Genomic DNA, 24,190 nt, shown 5'->3' with positions numbered 1-24,190 from the left:
ATTATAACCTCCTTAGACCTGGAAATTCAATTTTGTACCCTGTAGGGGACATGTGTGCCTGGTTTCAATCGCGAGAAGCATATATTCTGCTATGCTGAAATCTAGTCTACAAGGGACTTGTTAGGGACTCAAAAATAAAAGTATTTATTTGAAAATACTTTCTCTGCAACATGTTTTATCATCCAAGACACTTGTATTCTGTAAAAAAAAAGATCTGAATACTTAAAAACATTTTTACTGGCTAATATAAAAAAAATCAGCAGAGTCATCCTTATTGTGCTATGGCTGCCCTATCCCAGAATGCTGTGGGAGTCCTCCGGAGTGTTCTTTATGTCATATAACCCTTTCTCCGCCCCTCATGTACTGCCTGACCTGCCAGTTCCTCTCCTCATTGTTCTCTCCTGTCATTAGTGCACAGCTGATCGTATCGTAGGCCCCGGTCCCTGTAGCTACATACTGATTTAGCAGTTTTTGTTAGCTGTTATTTATTTAGCGTTCCTTCCATTTAAGAGGCTGTATTCCTCTTTTTTTCTGCGCAATTCTGCGTATGTCATCACTTTGGCCTGTACAGTGAAGCGTGAGCAGGAACACTCTGCACCTTCCCGAAAAGCAACGTGACCGTAGCCCTTCTCAGCGCGAGCGTGTTTCTTTTCTTTTTTTTTTTTCACGGGAAGTCGGTTGTTGTGATAGCCGTTTGCGCCGTAGCGCACGTAGACCTGTGGCCAGGAGCCAAGAATAAGCTTGGATCCCGTTAGCCTCTGATCTGTATTGTATTCGAAATCCGTGTGTCTTTATGACCTGTGAATCTACAGTTTATACAGACTGTGAATGTCTGGAAGAACAGGACGGTGTATAAGCTAGCGTGAAGTTGATGGTGTCCAAACTGCTTCTGAAGCCTGGTTAGTGCTTTTGATTGCTTCCTCTGGTGAGGCTCAAGGAGCCCTTATCAAATAAATCAGGTGGGATTGCACCCGGCTGATTGTCCGCCAGAAGAGGAGGACGGCACTTCAATCACGGCCTTGTAATGGCCGGTGCGTCTCCTGAGCGACGGGCGACGATGTCATCGACTTTTTGACGCGTTCCCCTCGGCTGGGCGAAGTGTCGAGTTTCCGTTTTGATTGACGGTAACGGGAAGATGACGCGTGCGTTGAAAACACTGACAGGAATCAGAGAAAAGCGGAAGACCCTCATCGAACAGCAACGGCCCTGGAGACAAACACCCGCTGCAAAGACATGGGAACGTTAGCCCAGATTCTATAAACTAACCAGATGGTCAGGTGCGTTCGATCCTTTCTGCTTCCTGATGACAGGTGGTTCCGGTTGGTGGCAGGAGTTTCCAGTGCTATGCAGTAGTACGGAATGTCCATTGCCACACTATTCTATCTGGCCACCTTAAGGAACGGTCATACGATGTTCAAAGAATGCTGTAGAGAAGGGGTGTCAAGCTAGTTCCCAGGGGACTGCAGTGTCTGTGGGTTTTTTGTAGTTACCATCCAGTCAGCTGCCAAATAAAGCCTTGAGAACCAGGTGTGTGGATTCTTTAGTCAATCAATGACTTAAATGAACCACCGGTGCAGAGAACACCCCAAAAACCAGCAGACACCGCAGCCCTCCAGGACCACAGTTTTTACGTCTGTGCTCTGGAGTCAGCAGTAGGGAGAGAGAGTGTTCAGTTGTGTAATATTGAGTTTCTGGTGGACATGTAGAATCTGTGACATTAATCCTGAGAGCGGGGCCGGCCACACGGGAAAAGGAAGAGGAGACGGAAGTTTCCGGAGCGGAGTCAGCTGCCGCAAGGCTGTGCTGTTCCCTGTCAGGCAGGGCCAGTCTCTCTCTCTCTCCCCTCTCTCCCTCTCCACAGCCCCTCTCTCCTCCGGCGAGAGAGAAAGCTCTTTGATTTCGCAGACACGCGACGTAGCGGTTTTTTTTTTTTTTTGTTTTCTTTCCTTCCTCCGAAGGTCACCCCCCCGGGTGCGGACGCCGTCTCTTCCGGGGGATTCCGAAAGCGCGGCTTAAGCACCTCCGGCTCGGACGGACAGGCACCGCGCCCGAAGCGTCCCGGGTTTGTTCATCCGTCCGTCCGCCGCGCGGCGCGTCCGCGGTGATTAATTTCCCGCGGAGGTTCGCCGCTCTCCTCTCCTCCCCCCCACCCCTTCGCGAAGCGGAATGCGTTCCTCCTGCTCCTGTTTCGGCTGGGACGGCGGCTCGCGCGGAGAGGGCGTAGAATGTCATGTTTCCTCTGCAGGTAACGGCTCCCGGGATCTCGCGCCGCGTCCCCAGAAACCTGTCACCGACGGCGACTCGCCGTAGGAACGCGCGTCGGGGCTACGCACCGGCGTGACTGTGATTCGAGTGTCCGGACGGTTTTGTGGTCACGCGAGAAGCAGATTCATCTTTGTATTTGGTTTCTCTAAATCTTCCTGTTTGCTTTAAAGAAAAAGCTGAGTGAAACTGCAGTGTGTCTGGCGTACGAATGTGTTCGATGTTTCTGTCTGTTTAACTTGACATTTGAGAGGCGCAAGGAGTCATGGGATTTGCTGTTTTAATGTGGTGAACATTTCATGTGCACTCATGCTGAAAGAACAAGCTTTCTTCAAGGTTTTGCCCGGAAGAGTGTCAGCATTGCCCAGTGCTGTTTGTGTTGCCCCAGGAACACATCACTTTTTAAGGATTTTCCTAAGTTCCGGAAAACATGCTTATTCAGTCACAGGCCGGTGAGAGACCACTTTTTATTTTAGTTGTTTAATTTAATTTAACAGGGACAGTGCGCATTGATCAACATATCAGTTTCCTCCTCAATGTAAATGTAAGTCAGCTAATGAGCTCATTTTCATCCGCAGTCCCTGGGCTGGGTATGACCAATAAATGACCTGATGTCATCAGTGCAATGCCAGTGCATTATCATGTGTTTTCAGTTACTCTGTGCATTCTCACGTGTTTGTGCAGCAGTATCGGCAGAATGGCACACTGCTGGTGGTGATAGTGGGACTCGGGCCAACCCTCGTTAGCTTAATTGCGCAGGTAAGCAGGTGACTGAGGTCTCTTAATGAGGGTTCCTGGTGCCCCAGGGAGAGGCTGTCTCGTTTAAAGTCTCTTACGGGGCCCGGGTACCCCCCCACCAGTCTGGAAGCTGAATGTGGGGCAGGATGGGTGTTGCTTTAGGCTTGCTCCTATGGGGGTTTAGGCCAGGGTTGTGTGTGAAGCGTATTGTGACAATTGTTTGTGAAATACGCTGTGTAAGTACATTTTTATTGATCGATTGGTTAACTGAATGAGGAATCGATGAGACCAGAGAACAGCACACTTCCAGTTGGCACCGGCAGTCACTGTCAAAGTCCAGATGTCTCTGTGCTGTCTTAAGGCAGAATTACATTACATTACAGGCATTTAGCAGACGCTCTTATCCAGAGCGACGTACAACAAGTGCATTGGTTCACGATGTAGAGGTGCAAAAGAAACACTAGAGTGAAGTAAGGATCGTAGTGCCAGAAGTGACCACATCGATCAGGACTCCAACCCTGTAGAGTAATCTGTTCAGCAAACAAGAATCCTACCAAGTACAAACTAGCGCTGGACACCAAAACTAATGCTGGGCAAACTACAAAACAGGTAGAAGTCTAATCTGGCTACACTAATGGCAAAAAACAGATACTTAGCCCGCTCTAGGAGAAATTATGCGGGTCCTGCACAGCTGAATCCAATGTTTGTTTTGTCTTACATCACATTGGGAGTCCTTTGAAATTGAAGAAACAACCTAAAGCCCCAAAGATGGTTTTGAAGGTCAACGGGACATAGAAGGTCAGTGAGGAATCTTATGACGACATTCACCGTAGTTTATATTGTCTTTCAATTTTTGGTTGTTTTCATTGAAATTATTACCAGTTACTAATAAAACTGTTGTGATATTTGAAATGGTTTACTGAGGGTAGGATTTCTGTAGCTAGCCAGTTTGGTAAAGGTAACATTCCACTCCTTATGGAACAAAGTCTAGACAAAACTTTGTCTTTCTTCCTCTGGGCAAACGAGGCACGCATTATTCCCTCTAAATTCACAGGCCTCGTTCTCAATTATTTATTCGTATGGAAATACGGTCACGTACGCAGGCCCCTTTACACTGGAGTCAGTCCCAGCATTGAACAGTTTGCGGGAGTATCGTTTTCACAGAGGAGTGGGTACGTTCGTTTGGCTTCACCAAGCAGTAAAAACCAATGAGGGTCATTTCAGATGGTTAATGGTCCTCTACGTTTTTAATGTTAAAGGAAAATCTCCACTGTATGTGGACAGGTAGATTAAATTGTATTGTGTATTCTTATCAAGTACTATGGGGCCATAGTGTAGCGTAAGGGTTAGGGAATTAGATGAAAAACGCATAGAGATTGTCTGGTGCTAAATCAGATTTTTTTTCAGTATCCACCTGTGTAAATGGGTATTATATAAAAATATACTGACCGCTGTTGGGCCTGCGATGGACTGGCGACTTGTCCAGGGTGTGTTTCTGCCTCTCGCCCAATGCATGCTGGGATATGCTACAGCAATACGCTGTGGTGCATTGCTGAGCCTCTTGGCCTGGGATCGAATCTGGACTGTGCCAGTGCTGACTGTGGCTGATAGGTCCATAGGGCATCTAGCGATTGGCCATTGCCCAGGGATCACCCAGGGCATGGGAGGGTTCAGTCAGATAGGGGTCTGCATTCATTGCTATCTAGCGACCCCTGCTGGTCAATTGGGTAACCATGGATTGCATGCTTTAAAATAAAGCTGTAAGCTGTCTTATTCACTCTGGATAATCACATTTACTAAGTTTACTAAAGCTTGTTCATTAACTAAATGTGTAAATACAAGTGTAGTGTATAGTTCAGTGCTGCTAACACGGTGTGATTTATGTGTACCTTACTATGGATACGCGGTACCCAGCATGCTGTGAGTCTCCTGGAGGAAGAGTTATTGGTGTCTGTGCTCTAACTGGCTGAATGGGAGTGGATCAGAGGAAACGCTGCTGCAGTCTCAAAAGCCCCGCCCCTTCCCCCCTGCTCCGCTCTCCTGCAGCAGATAAATTACCTGCTGATGACGCGAGCATCCTCCCTCCCTCCCTCCCCCCCCGGTCCCCATGGGAACCAGCAGCAGCAGCAGCCCAGGTGCGTTAGAGATGGAGAGGCGCGTAAGTGGGTCAGCCCAGGGTGACGGCGTTCGGGGCATTTGGGGCGTTTGGGGCAGGTGCGATCCGTCACAGGAGCAGCGGAGCTCGGGTTCGAGGTGCGTAGGGAGAGAGAGAGGGAGAGGGAAAGAGGCAGAAAGAGTGGCAGAGAGAGGCAGAGGCATGAGGAGTGGTAGAGGGACTCAGAGCAGGACGTCCCGCCAGCCGGGTCAGGCCAGACCCCGCTGCGCCCGTTAGGGCGTGGGTGGCGAGAAAGAGGTGCATCATGGTCCAGAGCAGGGCGTTCGGGACGGTGACTTGCGCCTCGGCCGTCCGGCAGGGCTGCCACCTCCGCGTCTCCACCATACGCAAGAGGCTCTCCTTCCGCAGGGGCAAGTGAGTTACCCGTGCCCCATCACAGCGGGGCACCCCTCCTGTCCCGCACGCAGACCGGGCGTCCGTCACTATCCACGATTCCCGCCTTAAAATCAAACGGGCCGTCGGTTAGTGGTTCAGATGAGCACTTTTCATACATTTGATTTTATTTTTGCTATCTTGCTTTACTTACATGGGACCGCTGTAGTATTTTATTATCAACTAAGCTTGTGCATTCATCCAGTAAAGTTTTGCAGGTTGGCACGTGTGCTTGTCAGTACTTGTGTGTGTAACCTAGCTGAGAACTTGTTCTGTTCTGTGTTCTGTGGATTCGCTTTTACTGTAAAGCCGTGTTTTTCCCTGTACAGTAGACAGAAAGAACGCGTGGTATTGTAATGCTGTGTACATTTTGTCTCTTCCCTACAGCGCTGTTTATGATCTCCTGTTCAGCGGGAGTCAGCACTTTTCGTAATTGTCTCGTGCGTGCGTGTAACGCTGTAACGTAATAGTTCGCAGACGAGCTGGGCGGGTTGCACGCGGGCCGTAGAGATGTTTGCAGCGCGCTTCGTGTCCCCGTCGGTCAAAACTCCCCGACGCGGCCTGTAAGACGAACTGGCCCGACGGTGACGTCCCGTCCCGTCGGGTTTGATTACTGATCGGGAAAACTGATCCCAGGTCCTCGAAAGCGCGTCGTTCCTTCGCTCGGCGGCGCTGTCTGCGTACGCGGGCGTCTGCCGCAAACGAACGGTAATTAAACCCTCCTAAACCCAGCGGCGGGCAAAGTGCCTCGGCTCGTCAGTTAGATTCTTATCGCCATCTGCTTCGTTCTGCCTCTGTTCTGTTCTCTCATCGCCCAACGTACTCTAATGAAAGCCGTCATTACTCCTCGCAGTTATACTCCTGATGCAACGGTGCCGCGTCAATACGTGCTGCATTAAATAAACTCTCTTTCTCTGTGAGTCTCGATAGTTACATCCAAACTGCAAACTTAATGTAGGAGCTGTTTCTGAACTTGGAAGCTAACTGTAATGCTCTACAAGTTATAGCATTTAAGTCAGAAATAGCTCAAGTTTATGGCGGGTTTCCTGCTATGGAAGTAGTGTTACATTTGTTGACAGTTGTTGATTTAGTCATTGTCTTAGTCGTTTGGCTGACATGCATTTTAGTTTTAGTAATATTTTAGTCCTGCCTTCTTTATTTCAGTCCTGACAAAAATGACTGAAATCATATTTATTTTGGTCGATGAAAAGAAGTATTTTGGTCACATTTCAGTCCTAACTTTTTTTTTTGTTGCCACATTTACTGCCCTGCCTCCAGTAAATGCCATGACTATAAAATAGATTGTAACATACTCAGTGTTTGTGACAACACATCAGTTGTGGCAGTGCACGTCCCTTTTACGAGTGAACAGTGCTTCACAGGCGCATACAGCAGTGTCCAGCTGCAGTGTGTGAACATCACTGACACAGAGCAGCTTTATTGCAACCTTCCAACCTGAGTAAACTGCCTATGTGTGCGATCTTTGCCGTGAATATTCTCCTAGTGTCAGTGTAGAGAACGAAAAGTGCATGTATCCACAATTTTGCATAATGTTGATAAAATACGCAGTTTTGCATTGCAAATCAAAATTATTTTATTACTCGCCTGCAGGCAGCTGAGGGGAACTGGCTATACCTGATGTATTGAGCATTATGTGCATACAGTGTGCTTGTATTCATTTGATAACATTGATGTTGAAGCTCTGCTGATGCACTTATTTTTTTTATTTTTTAAAAGTTTTACTTTTCCTTTATTTTTGAATTGTAATTTCTAAAGTACCATTATTGGCAGTGTGGCAATAACTACACCTGTTTTGGCTTATGCACTGTATGGTATCATACTCTCTTCTGTATTTCGTTTCTGGTTCTGCCCACGGTGGATCAGCAGAGACTTTTGTCTTGTAAGCGGTGTGCTGGTGTTTCCACAGCGAATGATTCACATTTCCCAAGATAGAGAAGTGGCTGTATTTAGAGAAATGGTTGTAGGTGCATTCAAATTGTGTTTCTTTTTAAAGTGGATTTTGCGGCCTTTTTCAATCCTGCAGTTGGAAATCCTAGCTCTATATGAATGAGTGAATGAATGAATTGATTATTTAATATTTCATTCATGTGTCTTGCATCTCATGATGCCAAGCCTGTATGGACTAATAACGGATACTTATCATTTCCATATTAATAAATGGATACAATATATGTCTGCAACTCATCGGGTCACATATAGAGCATTGTGGGAACACCATTGATAAAATTTGTGTAAGTCACTCTGGATAAGAGCATCTGTGTAATTTGTACATCACTCCCGGAGGGACAGAATGACTCTAAAATGCAGGAATGAAGGGTGTTTAAGGATGTTTGCATAATGCTGGTTTTTCACTCTGTTTCTCTGTGTGTTACAGGGCAGACAGTGGAGTGGACCGGCTGAGGTGAGTGTGCTTTCAGGAGTACTCCCTTACTGAGCGTGTGTGTGTGTGTGTGCGCGCGTGCGCACGTGTGTGTGCGTGTGCATGTGTGTGTGCGCATAGCTGTGTGGAACTCAGAAGAAACCGTGCTTTCCCCCACAGACCCCAGTCCCAGGGCCTTGTTTTAGCTGGGCTGGTGCTGGGTCCACTTCCCCTCTCCGTGCGGCCTGGGGACCTGTATTCTGCGTTAGAGGCTGGCGGTGCTTATTGGTTGTGCAGGCGGCTGCTTAATTATTGAGGGCTGTAAAAGCGGGGGCCCCTGGAGGTCTTCTGTGATCTTCCTCTGCACAAAAACGCTTTTAAACCTGCTTGCCTCAGATACGTTCAGGCCAATGTGCTAGGACACGGAAAGTGCCGGAAGTGGCAAGTTTTTTGCATTTTTATCGTTGAGGGGTTGTGCCAAGATGCAGCCCTGTGTTTCATGTTTACATGACATTATAGTATGGCCATTTAGCGGACGCTCTTATTCACAGCGACTTGCACACCATTGGCTGTTTTTGTTTTACATGGTAACTATTCATTTATGTGGCTGGATACTTACTGAAGCATTGCAGGTTAAGTGCCCTGGTCAAGGTACAACGGCAATGTCGCAGCTGGGATTTGGTGGGTTTGTATGTTTGTAGGAGTCTCCAGTGTGATGTGTGTGCAGGTCAAAGTTCAGTTTAGTTTCACTGTAAGATTTCTTCTTTTTTTTGTCTCAGTAATGCCGTGCCATGCTGCAGTGTGTGAAAGTGTCGCTGAAATTATCCTGTAGGACTCCTGTTTGCTCTCACCAGTGGTTTGGGTGATATGGCTGCCGTAGAATCAGATTTTGTGTTCGTCTTTGCGCTGTTTATCCATTCCACCACCGCTTGTTTATTAACAAAGCCTCCCCTTTTTTTAAAAAAAAAACCGAGATTGATCCATGGCCCCTAAGTGTAAATGAGTCTCTCGGTGCTGACAGTCTGCAGAATTTGACACTGTTCCTTGCTTCCTGCTCTGACGTAAGGATGAAAGAGAACCCTGGAATTAATAAATAATGGGAGAAGTATATTTCCTGGTTCAATATTCCTTTCCCGATGCCCAGGCCACTTGGGGTTTATAAATCGACAGAGATTGTACCCACAATGCATCTGCAGGAGGCTGATCCGCAGTTTTGGCTTTTGATCTAATGAAGTCCCAGTATGTATGTGCGTGAGTGCGTGTGTGTGTGCTTGTGCGTGCGTGCGTGAGTGTGCGTCTGCCGTTGTGTGTCATCTCTGTGTGTAATCTGCCCATGGGCATGGGCACTTGTGTGTGTGTTTTTTGGGAGCTGCTCTGAGCCTCACAGGATCGCTGACTCACGGAGAATTTCCGGATCATTCTGGCTTTTTGCCTCCTCTGCCCCCTCCCCCCCCCAGCCTTGTCCTCTTACTCACAAAGATAAAATCTCATTTTCAAACCTGTGCATTTTCTGTTGCACAACATGCTGCATGCTTTTTATATGCAAAAGGGCATATTTGTCAGATGGGTTAGATGTATTTCACCATGTCCTTGAACTTTGTGACACACACACACACACACACACACACACACGTTGCTCGTTGAGGAGGAAGTTGTGGAGGAGAGCTGTTCTTGTGTGTGCAAGGTGTTCTGGGAGGTCATATTGCAGCTATGGCCCGCAATTCAGTGCACAGAATGACCAACAGCAGGACAGACAGACAGATTGTGCCGCATTATCCCTTGTGATTTTTATGACAAAAAAATTCAATACAAACCGTGCATTGCCAATGAAACATCTGCTTTATGAAAGCTGCAAATCCATCTGTTATACTGACCTTTGCTTTAAAAAAAATAAATAAAACATTTGGTGGCTTTAATATTTAATGCCATATTACTCACTCTTTCTCACACGCTGGTTTTCCAGACACTAAAAATACCTCCATCTTGCAAACACTCAAACTGCCATACTGTAGCCTGATGTACACATATTTATGTGTGGCATGACTCCTGATTTAGATGAACGAATGACTCAGAATCAGCCATTTTGTGTCATATTGGCACACTGGCAAACTGTTACTCCTGAAAGGAATGCTGGGACTGAATCGGGTTTCCTTGTTGGGTTAGAGATCCGTAAAAGGCCCGATCTGTAGTCTCCTGTCTAATTATCTACAACCAGGCAGACTTATCGCTCATGTCATTTAGAATATGCTTGGCTTCCAGGCATTTGCATAGCATTTAATGATTTATTTTCTGATAGGTAATCGTCTGTCACCCCTTGCGCTCAGTAACCTTTCCCGTTTTTAATTTGTGTGAATGAGTGTCACTAATGAGTAGCTGAGGGCCCTCAGTCTCTGCTTATTATGTCTAGTCTTTTCACTGTTTGAATTCACTGATACGGTAACAGACAGTAATCATTCAGTGAATTTAGCATAATGCTAGTCAGCACAGGTTATTACTACACGTGTTATAGCAATAAAGAGTCTCCTGGAAAAAAAGAACTACACATATGCGTTCAGGTCAAACACTAATAATGTCTGCATTGTCGTGCATATATGGCAGTGCATTACCCTAATAGAGCACTGTGCCTCAGGGCAGAACAGAGGCTTTTTGACCCTCACGGGTTGCCGTCCTGTCCTCATCAGAATGGGAATGGGAGAGGAGAGGGGAAAACAGGAAAGAAAAGGCCAGAAGGGAGGCAGGATGACACAGCAGTATTAATGAGCTCACTGTGCGGCTTGTGATCTGTGTAGTTTGAAGCTCAGTGTAGTGTGTAATGCATCAGTGATGGTGTTGTGTAGAAGTACGTAGAGCTAACCACACCACACTTCCATCTCACTTACCTGGCAGTCAGTGGGCTAGCGTGTGATGCTATAATAGCAGCCATCTCCATTCGTCTCTTATAATGAAGTCATTAGTCAGTAACTGCTCTAATATGAATGCTAATTGCTTGGTGTCAGCAGGGGCAACTGATTCATCTTCTTTTAAAGACTTCTTGTGGCACACGTGGGGTTTCATTCATTTGATGATTCATGTCAAAACTACCAGGGATAGGCATTCAAGTTAGGGAATCACAGTCAAAATCATTAAGACGATGAATAGAGAAACTGGAGGAGAATCAGAGGAAGTGTCAGATAAAATGAAGAAGGTGATTAACAATTTCGGAAAGGCGGGCTTCATCCTGGTGGGGGTCATTATCAGGGGCCATAAAGTAAAAAAGAAAAAAACACTAGATGAATCTTAAAAATCTATTTGATTCAAATGAAATGCTAATTTATGATATTAAAAAAAAAAAAAAAAAAAAAAACTAACTTTATTAGAATTGCCCTTTAGGTGCCCTTAAAAGTGAATTAAAACCAAAAAAGAACTCGATTATCTCTCGGATAGAACTGCGGCTCACGGGCCCCAGTGAAGTTATTAAGGAAATGAATGTTTAAAATAACTGCCCTACCCGCCTCCCTCTTCTCATTTCGGCTAATTTGCCTCGACTGTAATCCAGGGTCGCGTTTCGCGTTCTCTCTCTCTCCGGCGAGGGCTCCCTCTTCCCCTGTTAGCGTCGGGTATCGACTTCTGGACGTCGGCCAAGTGCCGACTGATTTATCCGCGCGCAGGGCCTTCCCATCTCTGCGCTCTTAGAGGATGATGATGATGAGTTGTGTGTTCCGCGCCGCGTGTAGCGTGAGCGTCTGCTTCGGAGGCGGGGGTGTTCCGGAGAAGCCTCGCTGTCTGTCAGTCAAAGGGCCGCATAGTCCGAGGGGAAATGTGCATGTAATGGCTGCCGGGAAAACGGAATGCTTTTTTTCCCAGAATCCTCTGGGCTTCCCAGCCCGTGCAGCGAGCCGCATCGATCGAAGCCGCACGCGCGTCCTCCTCGTCTCTCCTGGCGCCCGGCAACCCGACACCTCCCCCGCCGCGCGTGCGGTTTTGTGTTCACCGTTTCGCAGTTATATGTGCGCGCGCCGTCGTCTGTTCTCAAACACGCAAGAAATGGCGGACCGCTTGTGAGCGGTTATTCTTCTTCCACGAGTCCTCGCCTTTCGTTCGCGTGAAAGAACAACGACGGAAGGTAGCGCCGAACGACCTCGTTCGTTCTCCCGCTAATTTATTTGGCTGAATCCCCGTGAAATATGTTGGGCGCACCTGCCCAGCTTAATCTATCCTCCCAGACTGGAGCCAGCTCCGGGCTCTGCACTAATATGTTTTTCCAAGGTGCACACTAATGGATCCCTATTAATAGATATGTTCCTACATTATTTTCTTTCAGTTCGTGCACACACATTTTCGGGAGAGACTTTTCCTAAAATGGGAGGACTGTAAAGCCCTGCAGCTCCTGTGGAAGGGTTCTGGGCCAAAGGGGGGTGTTCGGAAAGGTTTGAGGAGTTGTGGTTTTGTGGCATGGGGGTGGAACAGGAGCTTGGCCACTGGCTCGATTCCCAAAAGAGGCCCTGCAGTTGTATCCAGAAGCTTGAGCTGCTTGCCTTACGCTACTTCAGTAAATATCCAGCAGTAAAAACACATTACCCCTTTAAGGTATGACATCACGTATATGTGATTAGAATGTTGGTCTCAACTGAACATTATAATGCTGATGTAACAATCACTACTGGTAATTGAAGGCAATGGAGTTCTAAAACACTGACTTAGAATTAGAAAGAAATGTTCCAAAAAAAAACCTACTCTTTAGATGGTTAATATTTACACTGGTAAGATGTGTCATATGCCCTGTGAATGGGTAGTTCAGTGTAATTGGCAAGCCACTCGAGGCCTTCGGGGTGAACCGGGCGCCGGTATTGTTATCGGTGTTGACTCTCACCGCGAGCTAAAGCGCGACGCGTTACGCAGGTGTTGACGCTTCAGGTGTTTGTCAGTGAAATGGCGGGGCTGGCGTCGCGTCGGGCCAAACACGCAGCTGTTCGGGATGTCACTGGGAAAGCCGCCACTCCTGTGGGTGGGGGAGCCATTTTGTGTCAGCTGTGCGGTGGAAGCCTACACTGTCATTATGACGGCGCTGTTGGGGGAACACTGCCTCCAGGGCGTGTGCGCCTGGCAGGGCACGTCTGTGTAATGTCAGGCTGTAATTCTGCATCTGTGTGTGTGTGTGTGTGTGTTAAATACTGTATGACTCAGCATACGGAGGTGTACACAACAAACACCATCTGTATGTAAACACCTGTGTATGTGTGTGTGTCTGTTTCAGAGTATCTGTGAAGGAGGGAGAGAGATGTGTGAGAGAGAGGGGGGAGAGAGTGTGTGTGTGTGTGTGAACGAGAGAGAGAGAGGGAGAAAAGGAAGGAAAGTGTGTGTGTGTGAGAGAGAGGGAGAGAGATTAGGAGGGAAAGTGTGAGAGAGAGAGAGAGAGAGCGTGTGTGAGAGAGAGAGAGAGAGTGTGTGTGTGTGTGGGAAAAAGAACTGCTTATCACTCACCTGCTCAAAGCTGTCAGATTCACTCAAATGCAGAGACAGAACCTATTTTGCCACCGCTGGTGCCATTTTCCACGTCTCAGACTGTCCAGTCTGTTTCAGCTGCTTGTAACTCACAGAAGGGTAGGGAGTCCACATCATGTTCCATATGTTCCAGAAGATTCTGATTTGTATTGACCGAATAAACTCCCCTTTCAAAGGCCGTGACTGTTTTGTGGCTGCTCTTGTGCCAGGTTTTTCTCTGCTTTTTTCACAACTGAATTTTCTCCAGAAACTCTTTAACTGTAAATCTCAGGTCGCGTCTGAACAAAGTGAGATCAAATGCGCTATTGATCGGAGACAGGAGCGGCTCCCAGCCTTGTAGTCTGTGGCCCTGCCTGCATGAGTCTTATTGCTGAGAAACTGATCCTGTTCAATGATTCATGAAAACATATCATACTTGTACTTACTGTGTTATGACACCCGGATGTATGGATTCATTCTGCTTTCCTTGGTCACAGAATCCAACATGATTGAATTTTGTTTTGGTCATCAGTACAGGGTAACAGTGCAGGGTAACATTGTGATACGAGAAAAAATCATTATACAAGTAAAAAAAAAAATAATCATCCCATGAAGTGTAATGGATGCCAAGAAAAACAGCAGAACTTGAGAAATAAATTCTTATTTTTTACAACCTGAGTACAGATTTATTGCAGTGGGATTTAAAAGTAATGCGTAGTATGAATTGCTGATGCCGGCCATGTTGATTGCATTACTCTGGCTTCTGTGTCTCCGGAGAAAGGTGCAGTATAGTCCTGTTTGGCTCTGTAGGTGGACACACATTGTGGAACTGCAGTGTGCTCCGGAGAAACGTCCGGAAGCTTTGTCCCCGGAAGCCTGTTGGCAGGAGCTGGCGGTCCTGGAGGGCTGCAGTGCTGCACTCGTGTGGCGTAAACAAACGTGGCGGACGGGCGGCTTGCGTTCACGGAGCCCAGCCCCACCCCGCCCCGCCACACCCAGGTGTGCGGCTGCTCAGACTGTGCTCTCATTAGTCTCAGTGTTTGGGGCGGTGACCCCACCAGGTGAGGGGGTGCAGAGACGTAAGCACCAGCCCCCCGCTCGCTTATCTCTGTCCCAAATTGTGCCCTCTCAGCAACAATGGGGGGCGGGGGGGTGGAGGCAGGACACGTGCTTCCAGGACACCATATGCCAATTCCCGCCCCCCCCCCCCCCCCTTAAAAAAAAAAACAGAACACTTTGTGCCTACACAGCGCAAACACAGCAAATTCGTATCCGAACCCCGCCTCTCATCACCACACTGTAATAGATAGTTGTGGCTTGTTTGTACACAGCAGCACCCAAAGTGCTGTACAGTCCAGGGGCAGAAGCTCACCTCAGCTGCCACTAATGTGAAAGACGGCGGCCATTTTGAACTAGGAGGCTCTCCACACATCAGCTAGAGGTAGAGGTGAGCTAATTATCGTCCATTAACAGCCAGTAAGGCAGTAGTGTTGTATGTGTCATGCGGTGTTTATTGAGTGCTATGAAACAAGGACACATGAAGAATTTGCAAACAAAAGCAGCCAATGAGAGAGAGGAAACATCTGTTTGAGGAGGGGGGGGGTGGGGTGGGGGTTACACGAGGCCTCATCCTGGAGAGCAGTCCGCTCTGCCTCTGCGTTATCGGAGAAGCGACGCTTCCTTTGTCCTGCATTCCAGTAAAAGCAAACGCTCAATAACAGCCAGAGTTATGGGAAGTGCAGTCATTAATAATTGAGAATGAGGTGAATCATAGCTCGCGGCTCCATATTCAGAAGAGCAGAGGACAGACGGTCTCTGGCTTGCCGCAGCTGGCTTTGGGCTGATACCTGTCACTGCCAGAAGGGGGCAGCAGTGAGTTGTGCCCATTCCACCATTGACATTAGCATGCGTGTCCAGAGTTGAAGGCAAGTCTGTACTCATGCAGTAATAGATCAGATAATACTCTTCGCATCATCATAAGGTCTAGAGTTAATTGCAGTCGCCACAAATGTAGACTGGTTATTTCTTTTCCGGTGATCCTCTGAAGTAATATTCTACATGGGAATACATTTGGAGTAATTATAGCCTCGGGTGATTATAGCCAGGATGGGATTTTTATAAGAGGTCTTTGAAGTAATGAGTCCTCCGGATTTTGCTGTCGTTGATGTAAGCAGGGGACCCAGTCTAGTGCATGTGCGCATGAGTGTGCCTGTCCTTTTCTCCCAGACTGTGCTAACACCACGATTACAGTACACTGGTTTCCTGCTTAAGTATTAACACCTAAGCAAATTCAAGTCCCATGCAAACACGGATAAACTGGCATCATCTTAAAGTAGTCTCTACATATCTACAGTGCAGGAGTGTAGTGTACTGGGTAAGGAGCTGGTCTTGTAACCTAAAGGGCATGTGTTTGAACGCTACTGTTGCACGCTTGAGCAAGGTACTTAACCTGCATTGCTGTATTATATAAATGGATGCAATGTAAATGCATCCATTTATAAAAGTTGTGTAAGTTTCGCTGGATAAGAGTGTCTGTTAAATGCCTGTGATGTAATGTAAGGCTTTATGCAGCAGTGGTTCAAGAACAAGGCTGATGTCTCGGAAATTGTAGCTAAATGTACTGACAGATAACAGATGTTGTCGTGTTCATGGCTGTTCATGCTAGGCAGCAGACTGGATCATGAAAGTTAGGTATTCTAACGGTGGTTGGACTACAGTTGGACTCTCTTCCTCTGATGTACATAATGCTGATGCTTTATTTAAAGCCTACATATCCATCTCCATAGTGTTAGCTGCTTGTTTTATGTGAGATCTTGTGTTGTGATGGTCTGTATGTGCCCATTCATGTTTATGTTGTTGTCTTGTTAGCAGTGAGACAAAAAAGTGGCTCTTGTCTGCATGTTCCTGTGTTGTCTCCAAGACCAGGGTGTGCAATCTGAAGTGACAGATGAATGGGCTAGATTGAAAAGGTCAAAAGGGTGAACACTTGCCTATGATCAATAAGGTTGCTTACTGAGCAGAATTCTGAAGCTGTAAGCTCTCTTTCTCTCTCTCTCTCTCTCTCTCTCTGTACGGTGATTATATAGGCTACAAACTGTATTATGCAGAAAAACAAAATATGAATGAACACAATTTGACATAGCAATCCTATAATTAGCATAGTTTCAAGTGAAGGTAAAACACACAATTCTAGTGAATGTAAAATGAACCTTAAGAATCTTTTTTCAACACTGTAAGTGTCAATCACTGTGGTACCACTGCCTGAGAATAACTCTCCTCTCTCAGATTCCCTGTGATCGCGTGGTCTGGGCGTTGAGAGAGGAGCGATACAGAAATAGATTTTGGGATATTGAAATATCTCATGTGTCTGTCATACTTCACATTTAATTAGAAAGTTCAGCGCTGGCTTGACCTCCTGGAGTTAGACATTGAGTGCAGGAGAAAGCTCTCTAAGAAACCAGGTTTCTGGCAGCCTGGGGTTCTTTGAACGACAGGAGAGCAAGGCTATTATTTGGATGTAAGATTGTTGGGAAACTGAAGTTTTGTTTCTGTTTTTTGGTGTCTGTTATTTCAATGACATAGCCTATTCTGAGAAAGAGTTGAAAAACTTGTGAAATTGTTTGAAATTGTAAAAGACTAGCAGAGGTCACAGACGTTTTTTAATAATTAAAATCTCTAGGGTATAAATGGAATTATTGGTTAATTTTGTTAACCTGTCAGTGCAGATGATTTGTGATTCAGATCCATGTTGGAAAGATACACGCACACACACATGCACACAGACAGGCTCACGTGCACAGACGCACGCACACACACGAACAGACAGGCTCACGTGCACACAAGCACACGCACACACACCCATGCTGTCCAGCAGGTTGTGGGATTAAGCAGTTGCGCGCATGCGTAGAAGCCTGTATTGGGGCTGGCTCTCTAACGGCCATGCTGCAGTCCGGGGATTAACAGACTCGGCCCACATTTCCCCCTAGCTCTGATGATAAACGAGCCTGACAGCGGCCGCGTCACCTGATCCCACGCTTCGGCCTCCTATTGGACGGCTGCAATCAACCTATATGTCTCTAAAAATACTCGCGAGGCGCAAACCTTCTGGATCGGTCCCAAGGATCTTTCGAGTCTGGTGACATCGCGTTCAACACGGGGTCACAGGAAGTGCCCAGGAGGCAAAACAAACAGTTAGGGTTCGCAACAATAGACACTGATTTCGCGTGCCATGCAACAAAAAGCTCGAGATCACACTAAGCCGTCTGTACACTGCTATACCGGTGTATTTCTGCTGTATATGAAGACGGCTTTAGTCTATCGTTCATAGTCAGCTTTCGGTTTCCTTCCTGTAAAAAATGTGATATGGCCAAGCGCATGTCCAGAATAAATTAGGAATGTTTTTTGTAACTGTCTTTGACTGCAGTGCAATTAAAACAGCCTTACATCCCTCGTACTGCCAGCGTGAGAGAATAAATTATGACATCATATTAGAATGCACTGCAATTTAATGTGGGTGCTATGACTGTGTATTTGTACCGTGCGACTTGTAGCCTACATTGCAGTGAAGTAGATCTGTCTCCTATGTGTGAATCTCTGAAATGAATGCTTCCTTCCTTTAAGCTGCTCTGTTGCAAATTCGATCGTTCGCACGGCGATCAATAAAGTAGGTCATTCGATAAAACGCGGTGGATTCGACTGTTTATGGATTTACAGCTGTAGCGTTTCGCCCACTCAGATGGAAGCCTGCTGTCGAGTGCTTGGGCACTCAGACAAAAACAAAATTAGGCTCTCTTATGAACAATTTTGGAGATAATACACTGTCATGGCATGTATGTAATTATGACGTGAAAATTTTAGAAAATTACTTTCCATGTATTTAACCAGCTGAGAACTTAAACCTTTTGCAGTGACTACTGGAAAGGGGGATGACTCGGGTACGAGTCCGTTTTCTAGGGAATTTCCGCAATGGCCTGTGCCAAAGACGCGAACTTCTAACACGTGTAATTACGGGCGTTTTGCATGGCCTTGTTAATCGTCAATTTCACGATTGTGTACTCCGAGGGAGCGAGCTGCGTCGCGGGAGCTGTCCGTTCAGCACCACCTACGCTGTCACGCGCTAACCAAACCTGCGCACTATCGGCCGCGGTCATTCAAATAGCGAATTTATCACGGGTCGCAGCGTAGCGTTATCGTCATGGAACTGGGCTTGTGACTGGATGGTTATGGGTTTGATTCCCTGGTGCTGCACTGCAGTCGTACCCCTGAGCAAGGGACTTGAACTGCTTCAGTGTATTATTCAGCGGTAAAAACGGAATGCATGCAAAATAAATAAATAAAATCTGCGTTGAATCACTGTGGATTAAGAGAGTCTGCCAAGTCCCGAAATGTAATATGAAATCATATGTTATATATGTTATGATGTGAATCCATATCAAAGTCTTTGTGTATTTATATCAAAGTCAAAGTCTTAAATTCAGTAAGTTTTTTTGGTGTTTCTCTTGCAGTTCATATGGATATTAGTCCCAGGGACAAAGACTTAAATGTGGTCTCTTGCAGACTTTTGCAGACATAGATTGCTATGCTCCTTACCTGTTTTGTTGCTGGTAAAATTTGAAAGCATTCTTCTACCTCCCTGAGAATTCTGAAAGAATTTGTCTTGTGATATGAAACTTACATCTTATGAAGGAGGCGTTTTGATCTGAGTACTTCTGGACATGGATGTTTCTTAATGGTTAAAATAATTTCACACTTTTTTTTTTGCCCTATTTTTGTGGTATGTCGTACGGTACGCCCGTGTGTGTGCGTGAGTGTCTGTGTGCATGTACATCTGTGTGTGTGAGAGCCCTGCTGTCCTGTGAGCCTCCCAACCCCACAGCAGCCCAGCCCCCCCTGCTGCTGGCATGCTTACATAAAGGCTGAGTTCTCCCGCTATTGTTGTTCTGGGAATAAAAAGGTTACGCAAGAACGGGTGATATCACCAGAGTCTGCCCGGAAGTCGATTAGCCCCCCCTCCCCCCCCCACTACCCTCCAGCCCCCTCTCCCTTCCCCCACCCCCCCCGAAACACGTTGTCCAAAATTGCGCGAAAATCATTAGCTGTCGCTGGGACTCACAAACCTGCCACCCCCTCCTCAGCCCAGATCAGAGAGAGAGAGTAGCCGTGACATTCTGGGAAATGTAGTTTATATAATTAGATGTTTATGTACTTCTTAGCTTTTTTTAGTCATTTAATGTAATATAACTGCATATGAGTGCAGGGCATTTTATATTATTTCATTTTCTTAGCTGTGTGTGCTGTGCTGGGCCTCCCCTGTCTCTGTTCTGTGGGATGACAGGCTCTCCTGCAGGCCGCAGCCACAGTGACTCAGCTTCCTTAGCCGCTGCGCGCTAGCTGCTAGCTGCCTCCGGAGATGCAGCGCTTCCCCTCCGCCGCGGGCGCAAGCCTGGTTCTCGTGCCTGACGCTGACGCCGCCGCGACGGACGGACGGACGGACGGACGGACGGAGCCGCAGAGTCCCGCCAAACCCGGTTAGCGGGAAGGCGTAGCGTATTTCCTCCTCGCTGACAAACGGCGAGCGGAGCGTGACTTGGCCTTCTAGGACATTGCGGTGCGGCGTTTATTAGTGGTAATAAGTAAGTCTGGCATTCTCCGAGCTCGACCCAGATAATGTGCTCCGCGGCGATGGGGGGAGAAGTCCTGGGGATGGAGCAGGCGTTGCTGATTTAACCTGAAACGTTCACTGCGGCGTTCTGCCAATCAGCACATCAGAAAACCCATGATGTCTTAATCAGCCGAACTTACAAATGCAGTCGGATGTCTGGGGATTGTAGTTTGGCATGAGGAGAGACTGTCTGTCTAAACCACCATCCCCCCAGGTCTGTCCCACCATTGCTTTCACACCACAGACACACATACACACACACACACACACACACATGGACACACCCCACACACACACACACACAGACACACCACACACACGGACACACACACGGACACACACACACGGACTCACCGGACACACCACAGACACGCACATGGACACACCACAGACACACACACACACACACACACATGGACACACACACACACAATTGCTCTGCCCGGCATGCACTGTCTGTCCTGCATTAAGAGATTACAGAGCCAGCTGCTGGCTGTGATTGACATTGGCTCCTGGCCCATAGCTCCTCCCCCAGGGGCTCTAATCCCCTCCCACCGGGGTCAGCCCTCCGAGCCTCTGCAGGGGAACCCCGATTCGGGCAGACCCCTCCTCGCGGCTGCCCCCCCTCCCTCCGCACGCCCCTTCCGCAGCCCGGCACCGTGAGCTGACAGCGGTGGGACACGGCGCGTTTGTGCAGGGGGAGGGGGGAGAGGGGGAGGGGCTTAGGCTGGAGGACGAGGCGGGGAGGGAACGGAGCATGCTCAGTAGGCGCCCGATCCCGGCCAGCGCAGCTCGTGCTTTCGTCTGCTGCAGGAATGTGAGAGAGAGAGAGGGAGCGAGAGAGTGAGAGAGAGAGAGCGAGAGAGGAGGAGTGAGAGAGAGAGAGTGCTGTGTATGGGAGATTGGGAGCGCTAGAAGCTGTAGCCGTCGAACGCACGCACACACACACACACACGCTTGCAGACGCTCACTCACTCACTCACTCTCACGCTCTCCCGGTCACAGAGGCACACACATGCGCGCGCGCACACACACACGCTCCCGCGCGCACACACACCGCTCGACCGGCCGATGACAAGCAGGACCGGCGGGGCGGACTGCGGGAGAGGGGACAGCTAGCACTGCAGAGAGAGAGAGAGAGAGGAGAGAGAGAGGGAGAGAGAGGGAGGGAGGGGGGCCAGCTCCGCTCCGGCAGAAGCCCTGCATGGGACGGCGGGTCCGGCTGGGATTCGGCTCCCGCGCCCCGGCCCTGTCATGCCACGGAACGCCCGCCCGGCTGAGCCCGGAGAAGACGCTATGGCAACATTCGCCCTCCGCTCGCCGCACCAATGAAAGGCTTCAAGCTCGCCTGGTAAGAGCGCTGCGGGCAGGGGAGGGGAGGGAGCCGGAGTGTGCTGCCGTGTGAGGGGTGTGTGCGTGTGTCTGTGTGTGTGTGAGGAGTGGGGGGTGGGAAGGACCTACTTCACCTCATTTCTCCCCAACGTGCGCCTGCCGTGCCCTCCCATCCCCCCCCCCCCCCCCCCCCCGTCCCGTCATTTGCGCGGTGCAGCCCGGCTTTCGCCGTACGCACTCCGGTCACATGCCTGCAGAACGGCCCGTGCAGCCGCACTGCTCACTGCTCACTGCCGACGCCTCCTCCCGCTGCTGCTGCCGCTGCCGCCGCCGCCGGTATTTTTAGTGCCGAATTACAGCGTACTGCAGGAAAATAAAAAACACACACACAGTACTTAGAGCAGAACCAGCTCCTCACCTCTCATCACTTCTCCCCTTTTTTCCTCTCCTCTCCTCCTCTTTTCACTTGTCCCCTCTTCCCCTCTCCTCATCTCTTCTGCTTTCCTCTCATTTCCACTTATCTGTTCTCTCTTCTCCTGTGTCTTTTCCTCTCCTGTCATCTCCACTTGTCTCTCCCCTTTTCCCGTTCTCCTCTCCTCCTGTGCTACGGTCTGTTTTCTCCTCCTCCTTTTCCTGCCCCCTCGTTAACCCCCCCCCCCCCCCTCCCGCCGTGGCGATCGTGGAGATGAGGTTTTTCCGGGAACCCCAGCGTCTGTCACGCGTCGTACCGTAGGCCGACCCTGACCTGCCCCGGCTGGGGTTCGACCGGGCTGTGGCGCTGTGGTTTTTTGGGGTTTACCGACCGGCCTCGGTCACAAACCCGCCACGCCGTTCGCCAAACGGTCGCACTGAGAGGGACCGCCCCACAGGCACTGGTGCAGTCAGCCCTTCTGTCAGCTGCTGTCTGGCCCTTATATAAGACCGTATGTACCCTGCGGTTCGCTGGAGAGGTTCCCATTTTATTTTTGTACGCCTGCATTTTTGTCTCGGGATTGGAGGCAGAGTAAAGCACGCACTGTACGTCTCCCTCTGAAGTCTGAGCTCCTCGGTGACTGGGTTGATAAACGGCATGCGTTTCTGTCGCCGGTCCTCCTGTCGTTTCTCTGTGTGGCCGTGGACTTGGACGGTGCTTTATCTGCTTTGGAACGCCTCTCAGGGCATCGCTGTGCGGGTCCAAAATCTTCCGACCTGGTTGCGCGGTTTTTACTGCGTTTTTTTAAAATGCTAAGAATTGCGCTCCCCGGCTCGGTCAGCTGTGGAGTTATCGGATGTGTTGTTGATGTTTTAGCAAGTAGCGTGAGCGAATTGCTACACCAGCGTGGTCAAATGGCTTTCCAACTCACGCACGCACGCACACACACACGCGCGCACACAGGAAATAAAAACACAGCTGTCTGTGTGCTTTGCAGTGCAGTAACAGAGTTCATTGGCGGAGTTCTGTTTTGCAGACTAAAAGGCCCTGCAGGTGTAGCGTCTGTCTCTTACACACACACACACACACACACACACAAACAAGTATACACACACATACACCCAGGCTTCAGGGCTGGAGGTCTGATTAAAATGGCAGGAATTGTATTCCATACAGAAAACAACACCTGCCATTTCATCCGGTGTGTGGTTGTTGTTCTCCTGTCTTGGTAGCTCAGTAAAGTCTCTGCCTGTGACATACATGCATCCTGCAGCAGGCTTATTCCCTGTGTGTGTGTATGTGTGTGCGTGCGTGCGTGCGTGTGTGTGTGTGTGTGTGTGTGTGAGAGAGAGAGAGAGAGGAAGGACCAAGGATTAGGTGCATCTGCCTTCTGTTGCTTGTAACTCGGTGCCAATTGCACAGTCCTGTTTTCCGACCTAGCCGAATCAGGTAGTTGCTTGATCGTGTAACTAGGTCACAGAGACCTATACGCTGGTGTTTAAACTGTGGCTGTGGTGTTATGGTTGAAAATTTCTTGGTGCAAGCTTAGTGAATGTGTGAACTGAGAGTGGGGAATAATGCAGGAGAGGGCATGAGAGAGTGAGGCCTCCCTGCATGACAAAGCAGACTGCATCACAGTGCTTCCTGTAGGACCCGAGCAGGAGGTGATGAAACAGGAAGTTGTTTAGCCTGGTTTATGCTGTCTATGTTTTGGTCCTCCCTCGCATCAGGGCTAATTCACTCTGCAGTCGGACAGTGACCTTGGGCCTGGCTTCTGCCCTCAGCCGCGAGCCGAACAGTCACGGAATTCAATTAGGCTGTGAGTCGAGCCTTCCAGGAGTTCCCCTCGGCTCCCAAAACCTTTGGTTTATTTATTTATTTATTTATTTATTTTTTTTACACGTCCTGCCATATTTTAGTTTTAATGGTTCACCAGCTGTTTGTCCTTCAAGGGATGCTGGCTTATTGAACTGAGCTGGATGCATTTTATCATGTGTGAGATACGTATGCTGGTGGAGTTGGGTTTGTGCTATGACAAAGTATCTTGCTTTTTTTCCTCATTTTCACCCTTTAAATAAGCAATGTATTTTTCTCTTCAAACTAAGATGAAATAGATGTTTCATTAAATATGTTAGGGACAGAACAATGAGGTAATCAAACCCCTTGCTTTGTGTTCTTGATTCATTTTATGCCCTGTATTTTCAGAATGCCATCTCACCAATAATAAATAGAAATAGCAGAATAGCTCATTATTAATGCAGATAAGTACTTAAATGCAGTACCTTGCCATTGCATCGGAAGGAACATGGAAAGAAGGAATTGATGAATGAACAAAAACAAACGAACGAATGAACAAACAAACGAATGTGGTTTTTAGGCTGTGCGCAAATGATTGCC

General features: G+C 48.2%; 1 protein-coding gene across 5 annotated transcripts in view; it reads left to right on the top strand.

The window, feature by feature from the left end:
- The window catches only part of gramd1ba (GRAM domain containing 1Ba), a 131,532-nt gene that overhangs the window by 54,056 nt on the left and 53,286 nt on the right, over nt 1-24,190 (top strand). For 4 of the 5 annotated variants that reach the window (XM_064352543.1, XM_064352542.1, XM_064352541.1 and 1 more), the window contains exon 4: nt 7,944-7,970. In XM_064352543.1, the coding sequence (XP_064208613.1) occupies nt 7,944-7,970 (27 nt within the window). Of the gene's footprint in view, nt 1-7,943; nt 7,971-21,213; nt 21,401-24,190 lie in introns of those variants that run through there. The other variant, XM_064352544.1, reaches the window with a different exon arrangement.

Source organism: Anguilla rostrata, chromosome 9 (assembly GCF_018555375.3).
Source record: "Anguilla rostrata isolate EN2019 chromosome 9, ASM1855537v3, whole genome shotgun sequence".
NCBI lineage: Eukaryota > Metazoa > Chordata > Actinopteri > Anguilliformes > Anguillidae > Anguilla > Anguilla rostrata.
Note: the sequence above shows the minus strand (reverse complement) of the source record. Positions and strands in the feature narration are given on the sequence as shown.